The sequence below is a fragment of the Cucurbita pepo genome, chromosome 2 (assembly GCF_057944985.1).
Source record: "Cucurbita pepo subsp. pepo isolate OVF chromosome 2, ASM5794498v1, whole genome shotgun sequence".
NCBI lineage: Eukaryota > Viridiplantae > Streptophyta > Magnoliopsida > Cucurbitales > Cucurbitaceae > Cucurbita > Cucurbita pepo.
The window spans coordinates 16,204,259-16,222,040 of NC_141799.1; the positions used below are offsets into that span (position 1 = coordinate 16,204,259).

Consider the following 17,782-nt stretch of genomic DNA (forward strand, 5'->3'; position numbering starts at 1 on the left):
CGGTGGAGCCCTGTGCAGCGTCACGCTCAGCTAATAATATTATTTAAACAAAAACATTTATAGACAAACAAAGAGGTTTGGTTTTCAAGCGACTATTTCAAACATAACAGACTCTCAGTAAGGTGAAGGCCACATCACAGACAGACACCAGACCATCTATACAGACACTGTGTGTGTGTGAAGTACATGCAAAAATATGAGCATCCTCGACTTGCACAACCAGAAGCAGCTAGTCTTTCTACCATTACCTATGCAATCTTCCCATTTCCCAGCTTCATGGTTGAAGGAGAGGCAATGCCATTAGGACACCGAAGATCGAGAACAGCAGCAACATCAACCATGTAGGGAACGACTGCTTCCGATTTCTTTTCATGTGGTCTCCATCTGCTGCTTTGTTTATGTTCCCTTCCATGGACTTCACCTTCTCAATTAGTTTCCTAGCTTCGCCTTCCACTGATGGCTTTGGTGATACCTCTGCAACAAGCTGCTCCGATTGCTGCCGCTGATTGAAATTCTCCACGTACTCGGGAAACAGTTTTCTAAATGTTGGGCTGTAAAAGATTTTTTTTTTTTTTTTTGTCGCAATGGATTATCATCAAAGTCGTGCCCAAGAAAAAAAAAAAAAAGAAGAAAAAACTGATGGTGGGTGGTTGAAAAAGAAAAAGAATAAACAATGGTTTCGCAAGGAACATGCCAATAAAGTAAGTGAGATCTAAATTCAAGAAAGATAACTTGCAATTCACACACTCAAGGACGCCCAAGTTTTACGGCCTAAAGTAGAATAATCATTGTTGCACGTCTCCGTGTTTCCATGAAAACCAGTAAAACTACGCTACTGCCTCGAGAAATATGAGATGGTGATTTTTTAAAGATAGAGATGGCCCATCCACATTTCCAGTAATTATTAAGGGCTAGGTCATTAACTCCAGCAAGCCTACATAACAAGGGAATGTGGATGGCAGATGGAACCTCAGCGGTTCAAGGACACAAAATCTTGCACAATGGGCGAATTGACTTACTTTTTACAATTGAATGCAAGAGAAGCCTTAGCCAAGCGTTCCTTCTCAGCAGCAGTAGTATTCACGCTGCCAGTAGTAGGACTGTTGTCCATCTACATAAGAAAGTAGACCATCTCTCATAATTAATAGATAATAAAAACAGATAAAGCCACAAAAACAGCCACCTCCTATTAAGCAAAATGAACCAAGAGCCAAAATCTACTCACCATGAATGAAAGAAGCCCGGTTAGGATGCTACAATAGTTAGAAAAAAAAGTGCACCATGATAAAAGTTAGTCCCATACCAAGCAACCATTTATTAACTTGAATAAAATTTTGGCAGAAGAAGAAAACACCGGTACTACAAAGGAATTGTAACACCTCAGGGAAAAAAAAAATGAGAAGGATTATGCCTCACCTAGAGACAGACCACATAGGATTCCAACTTTCTGGGTGAACTGCAGACAGATCATGTCAATTAGAATCATTTATCTCGACAAGCAGGCATGATCATCTTTAAACTTCAAAACTTACAGTCGCTCATAGATAAGCAAATTTTCTTCTGAGTCATGAACCGACCATTTGGGGTGATCATGCTGCAAATTGTCGTAGTAGGATCAGAAATCACAGTAAAGATAAGCAGATAAAAAGCTAAGTACTTATTTATTCTCTTCCCAAATATTTTCCAGATTACCATACACATCCAAGATGCTTATACCTGATTCCCGGAGGTTTGTATGGATACTCCGGAGGAAATTTAATCTTTCCATGGTAGTACCCACCTAAAAAAAATTTAAAATGATTTCAATAAAATACTAATAACGATACTAAGAAAAAGAAGTTGATACCCCAGTGTAAATCAAAGGGCAAACTTAAAGTAATCTTGAACCAGACAATCACGAAAGGAAATTGATGATTGAATTGATAAAAGTATCGACTGTGTAATACAAGGGAACAAAGTAAAAACATACTCACCTGCAAAAGGAGTCCCCTCACTTCCCTCCAAAACATAATCTGAAATAGGACAACATTCAATAATTAATACGCAAACTTAACTGTCTAAATGATGGGCAGAGAGCACATGTTTTTTAGTAAAAAAAAATAAGATAGATAAAATCACATAACTAGAAGCTGAAACTTGAGATAAAAAAAAAGCTGATGCAAAACATTAAGAAAAATAAGAATCTAATTATGCCATGGAACAGGCTATCAATACTTACAAACCCTCAAGTCCCAACAAATTATTGCTAAAGGTAAGTGCAGTCCTAGCAAAGAATAAACTGAAGACCCCAACTTTACCATTCAGCCAATAACTCACAATTTAACTATTATTCGACATCGCAATGTCCTCACAGTTATTTCTCAATCTTCCACACACAAAATGATAAAACTTGTCATTTTAAACTTTGCATCAATTAAAAACTAGACCAAAGTCAACTTCAAAAATTCGTTAGTGTAGCCTACATGCACACAAAAATGAGGAGCACTATGACCAACACCAAAACAATATCAATAGGAACAACTTACGCCACTCAAGAATATCACTGGGAGAGGGACGAGCAACAATGTGTGAAACAGGCTCCTAAAAATTTACAAATAGCAGAGTCAGCAATTGGGGACAAATACAAAAACATGTCTACACATCAGCATGAAAAATGAAGAGCAAGAGTTAAAACATTAAATTTCTCGAGTAATAAAAAAAGACTTATGAAATCAGCCATAAGATATACACCAATCTAACGTTTTGCTGTCAAGATTGGTCAATAAATAACTTATCCGGTAAATGAATGCATTGTAACATTAGTATTTAAAAAAAAACAAGAAAGCCAAACAATAGAAAACAAAAATAAAGTCACGTACTTTACAAAGAGCCCTATATTCTTTCTGAAGCCGCTTGATACATGATTTATCTGCCATTCCACGAGCTATAGACAAAGAAAATCAACTGCTATTGCTCTTTCTTCAACCTCAGATTCAGTGCCTGTGAGGTGTCATAAAAAGAGGGCAAAAAACAAAACTATTGGAAAGAACCGATGAACGCCGTAAATGATTATTTTCCCAAATACAGAAGCAGTTTTATTTTTAAAACCCCGAAAGAAACAATATATATTTCTAAACCAGAAGGCATACAATGTGAAATTTTTAGTTCAAGATGTTGATACATGCAGCAAACTTTTAAACAGAAAACGTATGGACATATAAACTTTATACACATATAGGTGAGAAACAAGACTTTCGATGCACAAAGCAGGCTATCTCTGAACTGCGGGAACAAGCAACGCAATGCATAGTCAGCACCCGATTCAATTGCTAGTAATTCTTTGATATTCAGGTCACATTTCACCGTTGCAGCTCGCAATGCCCTTCGTTATTCATCCTTCATATTTAATGCATCATTTGTCTTTTCCATTTAAAATTTCATAAAAGACGAGCAGAATGATTGAATTAATGGGTGATTTGCGATTAAGAGTAGTTGACTCGGTAGAAAAGCAAATTAAAATTTCACTCTCGAAGGATAAGAAAAACATGGGAAACAGATCCAAGATAGTTTAAAAACTGTTAAAGGTTGAAACAGAACAATCGCAGCGAAATTCTTTTACGTGCTCCAAAATTCCAACAGGATCATCGGAAGTATCATATACTCATCCGCCCGCCAAACAATAATAAAACGAATGATGCAATTAAAAGCGCAAGCACGGAAATTTTGTGGCAATTGAGAAACTGCAAATCCCCCGACGCATTAAAATTCTCTCAAATTTCAATTGTTCGTTCTTTAAAATAGAATCTGCGATCTATAAGTAATCCAGACCCTCAAACCACAACCCAACCCAACCCAACCCAATCCCCGCATGTTCAGATCAGGATCACCCATAAACAATAAAAGGACGAATTAAACTGGGAAAAGGAAACGAAGACAACAGAGAAACCGATGGGAAAATAAAACAGAAATGAAAACCCCAGCGAGAGGGAATCGAGAGTGAAATGGAGTGGGAATTACCAGAAATGGAATCGTCGAAGTTGGGGATTTTAAGCACAAGGGTCGGGGTCAGATTGAGAGGAGTAAATAGGTCCGGTGGCGGTGGAGGATCGGGAGAGAAAATGGAGAGGCGCGCAATTAATTAAGAGAGGAAGATGGCGCTGCGTTTGGGGACAGAACAAAACCGAGACGCAGACTTAGAATAGAACAAAATGTAAGAATGTGAATTGGGGGAGAATAGAGGCGCACCCTGAGTTTGTTGACTCCCTCGCCAAGCCACACCCGCACCCCCTCAAATTAGTTATCTTCGCGGCTTTCTTCGCAAAATCCACCCAAAAGTTTTCCCCTTCAAGTAATTGCTTAAATTATAATTAAGAAATAAATAACCTAACACGCTCGCTCAGTTGTGCATCTCAAATTATTATTATTATTATTTATTTTTATTTTTTTAACGAATGCTGTTGGTTTTAATAATTCTAAAAAGCTTTGATTTTTGTGTTTGTGGAAGGATAAAAGCTTGTTTGTTTTGAACATTACCATTCAAATAGTGAAGTCTTAATTTCATAGTGTGTTTATACGCCACATATTCTTAATATCCAAACCAAATTCTAACTAAAACAACAACTATGGCCATCAACCCACTTAGATCCACAGCCGTAGCAAAATGCTGATCCGCACCTACAAATTTCACATAAAACTGCTTCACAAAATTCTCAACAAAAAGTTCTGAAAAAAATAAGGCTACAAACCTTACCTGCAAGTAAAATGGACGCAGCCTCCGATCTTCTCAACATAAATTTTGCAATGCGGACATCTCTTCCATTTCCATGTATCAGCCAGCTCCTTCATCAGCATCTCGTCTCTGTCTCCTCCTTCCTTGCACAGTTCGGGCTTTGCTGGTTGTGCATTTGCCATTGCTCCAACTCTCATCGGTGATTGGGAAGGCCGGAGTGAGAAGTATAAATGGTGGAGCAGGAAGGGAAGGGCCATTGCTTGATGATGCCTCGACTTCCCAACTGAAGTGGTTCAGTGTCATACAGAATAGACGCCTTGGGGAATGTGTAGGGGAATGTGTTGGGGAATGTGTTGGGGAATGTGTCGGTTCCATTGGAGTAACCATGAACAACTAAAACTAGAATTTTCAGAATTCTAAATGGAAATGAATGGAAGGCGAAGCGTTTCATTTCATCATCTGCACAGATTTTGAAATTCATCTACTTTTGTTGGACTATCATATATATTATACAATAAAAAAAAATGGTAAATTGGATATATCCTCGTTAAAATACATTACTCACTCATGGCTTAGCTACAAGAATACACGTATTTTACAGCGCCCCTGCTAAAGTTATGAACTGCCATGCTGCTAACTAACTTTCCTCCTAAACTACTACCTAGAGAAAGAGTAAAAAAAAAAAAGAACCTATTTCACCTACAGTCTCTTCATCCTGAGTCTCATAAATTTACTCTTCAGTTAATGGTTTAGCAGCACACCACCTCAAATAAAACTCATCTACGAATCCAAACAATGATTAATTTCTCATGCAGGATAAGAATAGGCGGAAAAAATGACAGTGCAATCGAACCATCTGAGACGAAGACCAAAAATGACTCAAGGTACCCGTGGATTTGTTATTCCTTGCGGAGACCCGTTTGCTACACTATGTGGTTTCTTCTTGTAAGTTGTAATGCTACAATGTGGACAAACATACTCTAACCCATCTGTTTTGGCATAATCCTGCAATTAGACCATCACAGAGAAAAGATTAACCATATTGTACACTCATGCAGTTCCACGCCTCACGAACCCAAGATTTCCCAGAATTTATGTCAAGGTGGTCGGAAATTATACCTTAAATGCACCAAGACCCTGCCTCCGGTCGCACCCAAAATGGGCCCATTCACCACAAATACCACAGTTCACCCAATCCCCTGCTGCACTACTATTGAACAGATGCAAATCCCATGGTAAGAAAGTGATGTTGCTACAATTATCAGTTTCATGTTTCACCATGTAAGTGAACGAATCAGTAGAAAAAAATTGACGAACCTGCGACACAAAAGGCAACATTCTCCATCTACATCATCATGAGCCAATTCATATTCTAGAAGGTAAGTCTCATAATGTCTTTTCAATGTATTTCCAACACCCTGTGAGAACATATAGGATCGACTTCTTACAACATATGAAATTAGTAAAATCGAAAAATATTTCATCTAGCATCAGAAGGGTCACAAATCCATGAGAAAAGGTTTGCTGTACATACAGTCATTCTATTGGTCATTGTGTAATTGTGCATCTTAGAGAAGATCTGCCCCTTCCAATTGATACCATTGCCGACATGAAAACCTCCTCGGGTGACCACCTACAGACCAGAGCAACACTTTCAAAACGGGTCTCCATAGTTAAAACACCAGACAGGAGGAATCAATATACTATTCTGGAAAATTCAATGACCATACCTCCTTATACAAGTTATAGAGGTCAAGACGCTTCCCATTGAGTACGGCATCTGGGAACTCCTCAACTCCACCTTGAGGAATAAGTCGTGAATGTCCTCGAAGTAGTAAAAACTCCATAACGTCCTTCAAGAACTCCTCCTGCAATGAGAGCAGAACAGAAATGTTATTAACAGTAGAATGAAATCCATATCAGTTCAGACAAAAACTTCTGAAAAAATGTGTATGAACATATAGCATGAAGTTGAGATCTTTTCCTCCTAAGAGAAGGCAAATACCAAAAACACTTTTTAGTCATGGATTTCCTCATTGACATGATGGACACCCACGTTTTAAGGCAGAGATATTTTATAGTTCCAATATTTACTGCCAATAACTGGATATCCACGAACCTCTTAAGCTAAAACCTCACTGATCATAGTAACTTACCTCAGAGCAATCTTGAACTGGATTTCTTCCACAGCCATGTTTCTTTAAAGGTAGTGGATTTAAGGGAATAATTTGCTGCTTAGACTGAGATGAGCTTGAAAATGATTTTCTTTGTGTTGCAGAAGTTGATCCTACAGTTACATGCTTGGACGGGGTAACGGCGGGCAAACTAGCCTTGGGCTGGCCTCCACTATTACCATCTCCTTCAGTCCATCCAGAGAAAAGTTTCATTTTATTCCTATGCACAAGTGGAATAGGCCTCATGGTGGCTACTTTTAATCTTTTCCTAGCCGGGAGTAAGGGTGCCTTAAACCCATTCATTGGGGCAGGCTCCTCTCTACCTACTCTTCTAACTGAAGGGATATTTGCATATGCGAGACTGTCATGAGAGAGAGTATTCCTCATTCCTTGACTTGGTTCCACTCTCTTTCTACTAGGAGTAGGTGGTTTAAACCAGTGTGGCAGTACACTTACAAGCAACTGATCTGAATGTTTATCATTCTCGTCCCTTGAACAAAAGAAGAGCAACCGCTCGGCATCCTCTTTCTCAAAGGAAGCAACAGGAAAACCCTGAACTCCCCCAATGCCAAGTGCAACTAAACTCCGATGTGACATATCAGGTGCTAGTTGCCTCAAGACCTGAGCATCCAATGGTAAACAAATTGATATTAATATATTATAGATAAAGCGACATTGGATTATTCAACAAGTACAAATCCAGACATCAACATTTCATTGATCGTATGAATCAACCACGTTTGTTTTTTTTTTTTTTTAATAGAAAATATATCAAAGTAGAGCTTCTGCTTAATTTAAGTAGGGGATGGGGACCTGTGATGCCCAAGCGGGAACCTTCATCGAAACCTCAAAAACTGTTGCCCCACAAGCAACTGAAGCAGATTTTCGAGGCTTGTGCATGTGATGTTTGTTGCCCTCACAATCATGCATGACATGAACCAATTGGCTATTTTCAATAATCTCATGTTTGATATGTTTTTCCAGCAGCTGAAATAATTAGTAGCATCTAGGCATTAGACTCCTATTTGAAACAATTACCAACGGGTCAAATAGTTCAAATTAGAAACAGACCTGATCATCAAAACAAGTATGAGCACTACCAGACACCAATACTGAGATGTGGGCCGAACTACAGGTCACTATATCACATCGCATTGTCACAACACCGCGAGAAAAGGATCCTGCTTGAAGAGGTGGCGGAGGAGCACTGAACCATATTTTTAAAAGCATCAATAGCATATACAACAGATATTCACTGAACAAAAGATTTAATTCCTACCAAGAAGGCATATCCTAGATAATGACATTGAGAGTTAAAATATAAAATTGGCGTACCGATGTGAGAAGCGGTCCAAGTGTTTAAACCAAAAATATTCCTATATATTTCAACATAAGTCTAACCAAGAAGAAGCTAACCTGAACTTTCCCTGAAGTTTACTCCCACGTATCTGTATCACCCATAAAAACCAAAAACTTAGACAGTTAGATGGGAATGCCCCCAAAACAACTTAAGTCGCAACAGTTCATAGAGATCTTCATCGTCCATTCATTGAGAAAATGTTAACGAATAATGTCAAACATAAAGAATGTCATTGGTCAACTCCTACAAACTATAAAACAAGCAAAATTGCAAAATTTGAATGGCACGTACTTCAATATTCAAAAGGGCATTAAGGCCATCCTCCAATGATCTCAATAAGCACGCATCCTAGAAAGCATGAAAACTATAAGGAAAACCATGCAAAATAATTCATAATTGAAAGGGTACTCGTTCCTGCACACCTATATGCAGGTGTACCCAATGGCTCATGAATACAAGACGAACGCCTGGAAACTGCTTACCGGTGTGCAAGGCAATCCACAGATGAGAAGTCTCATGGTCACATTATTATCATGTACACTTATAACAGGGAGGGCTTCTAAAGAAGCATCTTCATCTTCACCAGCATCTAGCTCAGGCGGTTCTACGTTAATCTTTGGAGGTTCTCCAATAAGTTGAGGCTCTAGATCACTCCTAAAATCGTCAGCATTCCCAGGAAGAGCATAATTTCTCCCCACACAATGAAGCCTAAAAGCAGCATGTGCAAGCTGAAAAGCATCCCATGTATGAGTAGATGAACTGCAGCCCACAAGTGAAATACAACATAAAAATCAAATATTTAACACCCTCCAAAGACACAAGTACAAAAGTTTAACAAAAAAGTAAACGGAAGGCAATACATGCAAAACATAAGTGCCCCCAACAAGTGGGGAGGGCCTAACAGTGCCACTTACAAGTTAGTTGGCTTGTGTTTTCTTTTTTTCATCTTACACATAAGCCCTAAAAGGGCTATTGCTCTTTAACTTGCTTTACATTCTTAAAAACACTACCCACAACAACTTCCACAGTAATGTGAGCTAGTATAAGAAGCACAATATGAAAATCACAAAGCAGCTTTTATCCTAAACTAAATGTCAAGATAAGTATTTTGAATCCATGAAGAAGGGTAAATAGACACCTAAAACAACACAATTCTAGTCCATCTAATAGCAAGTAGGGAAAAGCCTTCAAGTATGTAAAGTACCTCTGCACCACGGAAAGTAATGCATTGCGGAAATGAGCAGCAGCATAACATGAAAATGTGTTGTTCCAATATATGACATAAGGAATTCCCTGCACAATGATGAATCTGATTCAATAAACATCCTTCGACAAAGAAGACATCACACACGAATGTTATACATATGGGCTGCCCTCATTGTTCATATCAAGAACATAGTTTAATCCAAGTGGTGGTCTAAGGACATCATAGAAATCACCTTAGAATGAAGAGTCTCCGCTATTATGCCTCCATTTGGGAGTTCTAAGTACACCTGAGTTCATAGATGAATTAAATTATCAAAACATGAATGTACTCTAACCAAATCCATTCCTCCAACCTCATCACAAAGGAGTGAATGGGCAGAAGAAAAAAATGAGATGGTTAAGCAAAGTACTAGTTGATCAATTATGGAAGGGAGACAGAGCATACGGTGGTTGGTAATGCAGTATCGAATAGTCCACATAAATCTTCAAGAGATAAATCAACACCATTCCAAACCAACGACCCAAGTTCGTCATTCTCAAGTTGCTCCCCTTGCAAGTAGACAAAGCTCGGTTGACATGATTCGACAATTCTACCGAACTCATTCTTGCTTGGATTTGTTAGAACTTGGACCTGCAGATTCAAGCAGTTCAATATTTTGACAAGAACCATCTTTAATCGAGTAGGAAACTTGCAGATAAATGACAACTAATGCAGTTTTGCACCTCCAATCGTCCGGAAGAAGCCAATTCTGGAAAGGGGTATTTCAGATTATGCTCGGCAACATCCTCCTCGCATTTTACTTTAGGCAATCTTCCACAGGTAACAGCAAGTAAGCTACAAGTTTGTCTCGCAGCTCCTATGGAATGAAGCATGATTTACAGGAATAATCGGGAGAAAATTGCATTAAGCGAAGTTCCTTGAGCAATGAGACCTTTCCACTTCCTCGAGGAACCGTTAGAACACAAACATTCACCAAAGCAGAGCACCAACACCCTGGAATCAGTTAAAAATCTCGGAGACCAATATCCATTGGACATGACATAGAATTAAAGAACCTGAATTTTCATTCTGAGGATGAAACAATGCCATCATTCCAAAGCCCCTCAGAAACGGCTTTAAGATCAAAATCAAAGCCGTCCAGAACCTCTAATTTTTACCGGACCAACAGTTAAACCCTAAAACTCACCCACCTCACCACAAAATTAATGCAAAAATAGAATGCAGAACTTATTAAGAACTCAAACCCTATCTGTTAAGAATCTACAACTGTGATCAACATGTAGTGGAAGAGCAAAGAATACATTCAGCTGCAGGTTGAGCAAAATCACTTCAAGGATAACCACAAAAACCATCATAATCGAAGCTCCAAAGCGAAACCCATAAGAGAAAACCTCAAAAATAAACGAACCAACCTCCACCGGAAGAAGCAAAATGAAATTCACCGCCTCCGACGACAGAAATGGAAGAACCCACCGACCCAATGGGAATAATCAAGGAAATTTGAAAATCCAGCGGGATGAGATCAAGAAAAATCGACGACAAGACACAGTCCGTAGCCCCTAAATTCATGCGAAAGGGGAAAATTGTTGGGCAGCGATAGAAGACTGAAGCCCGAAAAGCGTACCCTAGGCCCTTAAAATTCACATCATTAAAAAAAATCTCTCCAAAAAAAAATAGAAATAAGAAATACTCTTACCTTTCTCCATGTCCACATTCCACGCAATAAACACGAAAATCAAACAAAAGTTCTCACAGTGGTCGCCAAAATTAAATCCAAATAATTAGCTCCTTTCTGCTAAATAAGTGGGTGTCAGATCAAAAAATTCCCATTCGAAGCCGGAAGTCATACATTTCGAAACACATTACACCCAAGAAAAGTGAAGCGTTTATATCACAGCCGATTCGAACCCAATCAAGAAAACACGTCGCCATCGCCTTCCAATTTACTTCCCACGGGTTTTCATTAAAACTGGTAATGGCCATATTGTGGTTGTCTTCTGAGAAAGTTATAAACAATATCAGAGCATAAGAGATCAAAATCCAGAAATTTGCGTTAATTGGGTGCCTATAAACACTGTTCTTTTTTTTTTTTTTTTTTTTTTTTTTAATCATCGTCGATTAGATTGCTGACAGATTCTTCTAGTTTCGTCAAGTTAGTTGAGCTTGTTCTCCTTCTTCCTCATGTGACTCTCGAATAAGTACATAAATGAATTGAAATGAAAATAATTCTTAGAATATGATTGCTATATAAACGAATGGATTTGGACACGAGGCGTTACATAACTGAATTGAATAAAGAAAAGCTATTACAATATTTGAGGATTCAAACGAGAATCTATATAGACGTGCTTCACAAAGTAATTTCTGGCGATGGTGTTGGCCATCACATCTTTGGCAAATAATCTCTCCGTCGCAGTCTCTGTGGTGAATCACACCATCGGAAAATCCTTGAAAACCTACCAAAATGAAGATTGTACACACAGACACAGAGTAAGCAGGTTGTTGTTTATGGAAGATGTAATTGGGAGTGTGGCAGTTTTGTTGACTGAAGCTTCTTGGATGAGTGAGGAGGCTTTGTGTTTTTAGTTGGGCAACTGCATGCTTTGAACAATCCATTGTTGTTGCCTTTTCCCCTTCTTTTGTCTTTTATCATTTGGCAGTCACCCATTTGTCGTATGTCCTTGTCGCATCTGCAATGCTTCCTCTACGCCCCCTCTATGCCCAATTCCTTCCTCTTTACTACCCCTTATAAATACAAATAGTCATTGGTTTCATTAACATTTTTAAACCCTAGATAAACCCATGTGTCCATTACATGCACCGTCCGAAGTCACATGGGTCAAGAGGGATCGAATTAAGGAGGCACAGTGAAGGGACAAGACAGCCAAACTATCAAACTGAGGCAGACATCACGTTTTCCTTAGTTTCTACTGTCCTGTAAGGTATGATCTTATCAATAGAGAAGTGAAAAAGGTAGAGTTAAAAAGTGAAACATTTTTTTGAAAAATAGCATCTACTACCTCATTTGTTGAGCATATTTAAGTAAGGGAAGGTTTTGAGAAAGAATGTCGTCGGAGGCTGTCTTATTTGATTCCAATTCAAACCACCCATGCTGACCCCTGTGTGTAATAATGCATGCTTAGCCTTCCTTTTGTTAGGTAGTTAATGAGTTGAGAGGGCAATGATCCTCCCCAAGAATTTGAAACCAAGAAAACAAAACAAAAGAAAATGAAATTGTTTGTGTTGAGTTACAAATGTCAGAATAATTTTTGTGACCACAAATCTTGTCGGATGGAGGTGGGCATCTTCGGGAACAGACACCAAATTATAAAACAAAGGGCCTTGCTCATAGACTATTGTGTAAACAAAAACAGGACAAAACCAGCTTTTTCCTACAAACCCTCCCTTTTTAAACTTTAAGCAAATCCCATCTATAACTCATAACAACCTTACCTTTTCTCCAAGTTTCAAAATTTTGAATGTATAGGTATAGATATTTAGATATATAGTAGTAGATAGAGAGAGGGAGAGAGAAACATGGGTGGGCTAAGCTTGGCTTTTGCAGGCTACCCCATGTGAGTAGCTGCATATTTCTTTTTTATCCATTATTCCAAGTAGTCAATGCTTTTGGGTTGGGACAGTGCGGACTCTGTTTGACTGCAAAAACAGTCACTTTCTTATGCCACACTACTGCTTTATATCTAAATGATGAACATTGAGATTGAGAAGAAAAGGAGAGAGCCCTTTCTTTAACAACCAGACAGAGACTTCCTTCATCGTCGAAGCTGCTTACTGTTGTTCACTTCACGAATGGATCTTCCCACTCCCAAATACTTTCAGTCTCCTCCAATATTCGAATCAAATGGGGTAACTGGTGATCAAGTCTTATGCATTTTGTGCTGTTTCTTTTGGTTATCTTCTCAAACTCTTGATGTTTTTTGTCTGATTCAGGACCCGCCATTGGAGGGCAGGAGAAGCTTCTATGGTAAAACCAAGGATGACCCTTTTGCAGACACCTTCCACGATCCTCTTTGCAAGCTCAACCTCAAGGAAACTTCAGAGTTTGTCAAGTCATTACCGATGGTGAACACGGTCACCTCCTCTGTTTCGACTCAGAGGAGGAGAGATGGAGTCAACTCAGTGACTACTCAAAGACGAGTCGCAGAGTCTCCCTCAACTCCTGGAAGGCCTGTTTTTGGCTTCAGCGTTGGAAACCTTTCAAGAAAGAATGTCCCTTCAAAGTGGGACGAAGCAGAGAAATGGCTTGTTTGTAGCCCTTGCAATGACTCCCCTGCCCACTCGTTGAAGCCATCAGAGCCAACAAAGATATCAAAGCAAGCTGAAAACTTCAAGCCTCAAACAGAGGTTTTCGCTGAGAAGTTTAGAGTAACGGAGGAAAAGGTTTCTAAAGCAGTCTCAAGCTTTCTTGGATCTGCAACTTTGTGCAAAAATAACAGCAACTCCTTGAGACCTTTCAATGGCGTTTCTGATTTACACCTAAAAGGTACTCTCTTTCCTCTTCCACTTTAGATTTTCGGCTTTACTCAGATACCCTTTTTCTTTCTCAACTGTTGCTGTACTTTTTTCAACGTTTTCCTGTAGCTTGTGTAAAAACTTGCTTTACCCCCCAAAATTTCACGCTTCTCTGTTAAAACTTTGTCCTTTGGAGTTTTGGAAGATGGAATTGCATGTGGGTCTTGATGGTTTCTTCTAACGCGTAATTCGATTGTTTACAGATAAGTTTATGGACAATGTAGAGCCAAATTTGCCGACGAAGGAAGGCTTTGTGTTCAGCAATTCCGCCATTAGCAAGATGGAAGTTACGGGCGCCATTGTTGAGGTTCAGCACAGAGACATTGGAACAGAGATGACCCCTTTAGGCAGTTCCACCACTTCAAGGTGCCCAACTCCATTCAAAAGCTCATCCCCAGCTCGCCATAACACGCCGGCGAACAGATCCGGACCGCTCGGTCTGGTCGGCGCCGGTGACGACGCCGACAATAATAGCGCCACCATCGACATTACCCAGTTGCAGGAATGCCATTTGGCTAAGCTACAGCTTCCATCTCAATACGATTCTGTTGCATCGAATTGGAGCTCGAGGGAAGAAGAGGAGGAAGAAATTTCAAAAAGCTTGAGACACTTCGAAACGGGCAATGAATGTCGGAGAAGTATATCAGATTCCAGAGCTGCAGCTTGGGAAGAAGAGGAGAAAACCCAGTGCTGTAATAGGTAAAAACAAATTTATCTTCTTTTATCTTTTCACATTTCACCGTTGATTTTAATTAGACTCAGTTTATTCTTATGAAGTTTCAGATATCAGAGAGAAGAAGCCAGGATACAGGCTTGGGTGAACCTGCAAAATGCAAAAGCAGAAGCTCAATCGAAGAAACTTGAGGTACCCCATTATCAGAAAAGTCATTTTTTTATTATTATTATTTGTTTATATTGAAGTTGTGTGTTGTTTCCATGTTTTGGGTTTCGTCGTTTTTCTTTCTCGAGCCATCCGCCATGACTGGTCCACCTCTGTGTCTGTGCTTCACCTGATTTCAGTAACCCTCGTATCCTGCATATGCTTGAAAGCTACGACTCATCTTCCAAATTTATTTTATGACACCAAAATCCCCATTTGGAAAAAGGAACAGAAAAAAAGGAATTTGTTTATTTGAATTCAGCTCTGCCATGCCCAAGAACATGCTTCTCTTAGTTTCTGACCAAAAAATTGAGTCCATACTATACTGCCTACAATCGCTCTACATTTAATGATCTTAAAGCCCCCAAGGGATTCAAAAGATGAATTGGCGATGCAGGTGAAAATAGAAAGGATGAGATCAAATCTAGAGGGGAAGCTGATGAAGAGACTGTCGATGGTACACAGGAAAGCAGAGGAATGGAGAGAAGCAGCCAGGCAACAGCACACCCATCAGATTGAGAAAGCCACAGAAGAAGCCAAGAAGCTAAACTGGCGACGCCCTTATTCGTTACCCCACAACACCACTTCTTGTGGTTGCTTCCCTACTTACCATTCATAACACTCACTCAAATACAACAAGCAACACAAAATACTTGTATCATTTTTTCTTTCTTTTTTATTCATGTTGTTTCTTGAAAGAAATGCATAGAGCAAATGGAAGAGAGAGCCACTTTCTTTGAGTTTCCAACAAATATTAGATTGGCTTTTGTTCCCCATCTTTGAAACGACTTTGATATGGTTTTGGGAAGACTTAAGTTCTCTACTAGATTTGATATATATCTTAAGACTTTTCCACGGATGCGAATAATTCAACCGGATACCACCAAATTTGTCGAGGCTTTACCTTCCAACACCCAATCATTTGTTTTTTTTTCAAACACAGCCGCAGCAATTTGGCATTTTCTTGGACCAGTTTTCATCCCTTAGTTTCTGATAAAAACATCACATCAGAACTCCCCAACTAATTGTGTTGGTCATTAATGGCGACTCAAAGCACTTGGCGTGGTCAACTAATTGAGTTGCTTCTGATCTTCTTCTTCTTCTTCTTCTTCTTCAACTTCATTTCCATATATTGCTTTGCTGAAGTTGAATTCAATGTTGTGCCTGAAAAGCATGCTGCTTTCTTCATCTTTGGGGACTCTTTCTTGGACGCTGGCAACAATAATTACATCAACACCACAACTCTTGACCAAGCTAACTTCTGGCCCTATGGCCAAACCCACTTCCGATTACCCACTGGAAGATTTTCCGACGGTCGTTTGGTGTCTGACTTTATAGGTAACACGTCCCACTGGAAGATTTTCTCTTCATCTCTGTTTTCTTGCCTTCTGCAGTCTGCGTAGCTGCTAACCCAATATTCTCTCTTTATTTGATAAACTATACATTTGGGCAAGGCTCAACTTTTCATGACTTTTGTTGCTCTATCTTTTAGCTGAATTCGCCAAGCTGCCTTTGATCCCACCTTTTCTTCAACCGGGCTTTCATCATTATCATAATGGAGCGAACTTTGCTTCGGCTGGAGCAGGTGCTTTATCCGAGACTTTTCATGGGTCGGTAAGAATAACGTATCCTCCCCACTCCTCACGCACCTTTTTCCATATTAAATAGCAAACCAAATCATTATCAGCTCTTCTTTCTGCACTATACACAAAAAAATCGTCACTTTGATCTAAAAACTTTCAAACCTGGTTCATGATTAAGCAACTCGGTTGTGAACGTATTCAGGTGATCGAGTTGAAAGCACAGATTAAGTACTTTAGGGAGGTAGTAGTGACATGGCTGAAACGAAAGTCGGGGAAAGCTGAAGGTGGGCTGATGGTGTCAAAGGCTGTGTATTTGTTCAGCATCGGAACCAATGATTACATGAGCCTCTTCTTAACCAATTCTACTTTTCTCAAATCCCACTCCAAATCCCAATATATTGAGTTGGTGATTGGGAACTTGAGTACCTCTATCAAAGTAAGCTAAGCTTTTTTGCAGTCTTCAATTTGCATTCAAACACAGTAATGTGGATGTTTGTTTTGTTGGTTTTGACAGGAAGTATATGATAGCGGGGGCAGGAAATTCGGGTTCCTGAACTTGCCGCCTATTGGGTGCAGTCCAGGGATGAGAGATGAAGATGGCGGGTGTTTGGAAGAGCTGTCGGCGTATACAAGTGTTCACAACCAGAGATTGGCGAAGCTTCTTCAAGACTTGGAGAAGCAGCTGAAGGGGTTCAAATATTCACTCTATGACTTCAGTAGCAGCCTCACACACAGAATGGAAAATCCATTCAAATATGGTAGCACAACTTTCACTCCCTGTCTTATCAGATTTTAAACTTTGATACAGAGATTTTGAAGTGTGTATGTGTAATATAATAATGTAGGGTTGAAGGAAGGGAAGGAGGCATGCTGTGGAACAGGGAGATTTAGAGGAGTTTTCAGCTGCGGAGGAAGAAGGGGAGTGAAGGAGTTTGAATTGTGTAGGAATCCGAATGAGCATGTCTTTTGGGATTCTTACCATCTCACTGAAAACCTCCACAAACAGCTTGCTCATGAACTGTGGCGTGGCTCATCCAGTCGCCATTCCTCTCTCAAGTATCTTTTTCAAACCATTTGAGAACACCATTGGCCATGACTCTTTCTAATGGCTATTTTAAACTTGAAACAATGTAATATCTGAAACAAATATACATTTAGAATTGAGAATTGGGTTTAAAAAAATGTTCTTTCATATTTATTTCTTCTACATTCTAGACCCCTTCTTAGAACTTCTCGACTCTCAGTTCCCAACTCAAAATATTATAATTTTACATAGTTTATCAAACAAAATTTCAACAGGAAACAAAGAGTAGTCATAATTCAATTGACATATTATC

At 39.3% G+C, this 17,782-nt stretch overlaps 4 protein-coding genes across 17 annotated transcripts; 2 read left to right on the plus strand and 2 right to left on the minus strand.

Moving 5' to 3' along the window:
• Positions 1-13: 13 nt before the first annotated feature.
• On the minus strand, positions 14-4,251 carry LOC111788963 (ubiquitin-conjugating enzyme E2 34). Of its 4 annotated transcripts, none has more exons than XM_023669565.2 (11): positions 3,997-4,218; positions 3,232-3,375; positions 2,859-2,979; positions 2,526-2,580; positions 1,974-2,012; positions 1,717-1,780; positions 1,533-1,594; positions 1,417-1,456; positions 1,226-1,253; positions 1,020-1,111; positions 14-551 (listed from the first exon to the last, which is right to left on the minus strand). In XM_023669565.2, the coding sequence occupies exons 3-11, from the start codon at positions 2,913-2,915 to the stop codon at positions 275-277; spliced, it is 714 nt and encodes a 237-aa protein (XP_023525333.1). In that variant the 5' UTR covers positions 2,916-2,979; positions 3,232-3,375; positions 3,997-4,218; the 3' UTR covers positions 14-274. The 4 variants fall into 4 exon arrangements, with proteins under 4 accessions (XP_023525333.1, XP_023525331.1, XP_023525335.1 ...); XM_023669563.2 differs by having other exon boundaries at positions 3,210-3,375; XM_023669567.2 differs by lacking the exons at positions 3,232-3,375; positions 3,997-4,218 and adding an exon at positions 4,225-4,251.
• Positions 4,252-5,176: 925 nt separating this feature from the next.
• On the minus strand, positions 5,177-11,492 carry LOC111788549 (AT-rich interactive domain-containing protein 4). Of its 8 annotated transcripts, none has more exons than XM_087121403.1 (15): positions 11,146-11,486; positions 10,172-11,008; positions 9,894-10,079; positions 9,682-9,735; positions 9,447-9,535; positions 8,725-9,001; positions 8,534-8,590; positions 8,299-8,330; positions 7,954-8,089; positions 7,696-7,869; positions 6,865-7,503; positions 6,439-6,576; positions 6,243-6,341; positions 5,828-6,025; positions 5,177-5,713 (listed from the first exon to the last, which is right to left on the minus strand). In XM_087121403.1, the coding sequence occupies exons 2-15, from the start codon at positions 10,319-10,321 to the stop codon at positions 5,588-5,590; spliced, it is 2,355 nt and encodes a 784-aa protein (XP_086977529.1). In that variant the 5' UTR covers positions 10,322-11,008; positions 11,146-11,486; the 3' UTR covers positions 5,177-5,587. The 8 variants fall into 8 exon arrangements, with proteins under 8 accessions (XP_086977529.1, XP_086977528.1, XP_086977527.1 ...); XM_087121402.1 differs by having other exon boundaries at positions 10,172-11,074; XM_087121401.1 differs by having other exon boundaries at positions 10,172-11,081.
• A 696-nt stretch (positions 11,493-12,188) lies between these two features.
• LOC111788816 (uncharacterized) lies at positions 12,189-15,638 on the plus strand. Of its 4 annotated transcripts, none has more exons than XM_023669349.2 (5): positions 12,189-13,316; positions 13,401-13,953; positions 14,186-14,681; positions 14,760-14,847; positions 14,952-15,397. In XM_023669349.2, the coding sequence occupies exons 1-5, from the start codon at positions 13,260-13,262 to the stop codon at positions 14,994-14,996; spliced, it is 1,239 nt and encodes a 412-aa protein (XP_023525117.1). In that variant the 5' UTR covers positions 12,189-13,259; the 3' UTR covers positions 14,997-15,397. The 4 variants fall into 4 exon arrangements, with proteins under 4 accessions (XP_023525117.1, XP_086977536.1, XP_023525114.1 ...); XM_087121410.1 differs by having other exon boundaries at positions 12,191-13,316; positions 14,766-14,847; XM_023669346.2 differs by having other exon boundaries at positions 12,716-13,316; positions 15,260-15,638.
• Positions 15,639-15,902: 264 nt separating this feature from the next.
• Positions 15,903-17,652, plus strand: LOC111788817 (GDSL esterase/lipase 5). The gene is made up of 5 exons (XM_023669350.2): positions 15,903-16,200; positions 16,355-16,476; positions 16,648-16,881; positions 16,960-17,203; positions 17,291-17,652. The coding sequence occupies exons 1-5, from the start codon at positions 15,903-15,905 to the stop codon at positions 17,521-17,523; spliced, it is 1,131 nt and encodes a 376-aa protein (XP_023525118.1). The 3' UTR covers positions 17,524-17,652.
• The last annotated feature ends 130 nt before the right edge of the window (positions 17,653-17,782 follow it).

What these genes read in the sequence shown, in the direction of transcription:
- LOC111788817 (XM_023669350.2), top strand. Translation starts at nt 15,903, where the DNA reads ATGGCGACTCAAAGCACTTGGCGTGGTCAACTAATTGAGTTGCTTCTG. An exon ending in TTTGGTGTCTGACTTTATAG is followed by an intron (nt 16,201 to 16,354) that starts GTAACACGTCCC and finishes TCTATCTTTTAG; the next exon opens with CTGAATTCGCCAAGCTGCCT. An exon ending in ACTTGAGTACCTCTATCAAA is followed by an intron (nt 16,882 to 16,959) that starts GTAAGCTAAGCT and finishes TGGTTTTGACAG; the next exon opens with GAAGTATATGATAGCGGGGG.
- LOC111788549 (XM_087121403.1), bottom strand. Translation starts at nt 10,321, where the DNA reads ATGCTTCATTCCATAGGAGCTGCGAGACAAACTTGTAGCTTACTTGCT. An exon ending in TTACTTTCCGTGGTGCAGAG is followed by an intron (nt 9,002 to 9,446) that starts GTACTTTACATA and finishes TGTGGGCTGCAG; the next exon opens with TTCATCTACTCATACATGGG. An exon ending in CAATGACCAATAGAATGACT is followed by an intron (nt 6,026 to 6,242) that starts GTATGTACAGCA and finishes TTTGTGTCGCAG; the next exon opens with GTTCGTCAATTTTTTTCTAC.
- LOC111788963 (XM_023669567.2), bottom strand. Translation starts at nt 2,915, where the DNA reads ATGGCAGATAAATCATGTATCAAGCGGCTTCAGAAAGAATATAGGGCT. An exon ending in CCTATGTGGTCTGTCTCTAG is followed by an intron (nt 1,254 to 1,416) that starts GTGAGGCATAAT and finishes TAACTATTGTAG; the next exon opens with CATCCTAACCGGGCTTCTTT. An exon ending in CCGGGCTTCTTTCATTCATG is followed by an intron (nt 1,112 to 1,225) that starts GTGAGTAGATTT and finishes TTTCTTATGTAG; the next exon opens with ATGGACAACAGTCCTACTAC.
- LOC111788816 (XM_023669346.2), top strand. Translation starts at nt 13,260, where the DNA reads ATGGATCTTCCCACTCCCAAATACTTTCAGTCTCCTCCAATATTCGAA. An exon ending in TTCTGATTTACACCTAAAAG is followed by an intron (nt 13,954 to 14,185) that starts GTACTCTCTTTC and finishes GATTGTTTACAG; the next exon opens with ATAAGTTTATGGACAATGTA. An exon ending in AAAACCCAGTGCTGTAATAG is followed by an intron (nt 14,682 to 14,759) that starts GTAAAAACAAAT and finishes ATTCTTATGAAG; the next exon opens with TTTCAGATATCAGAGAGAAG.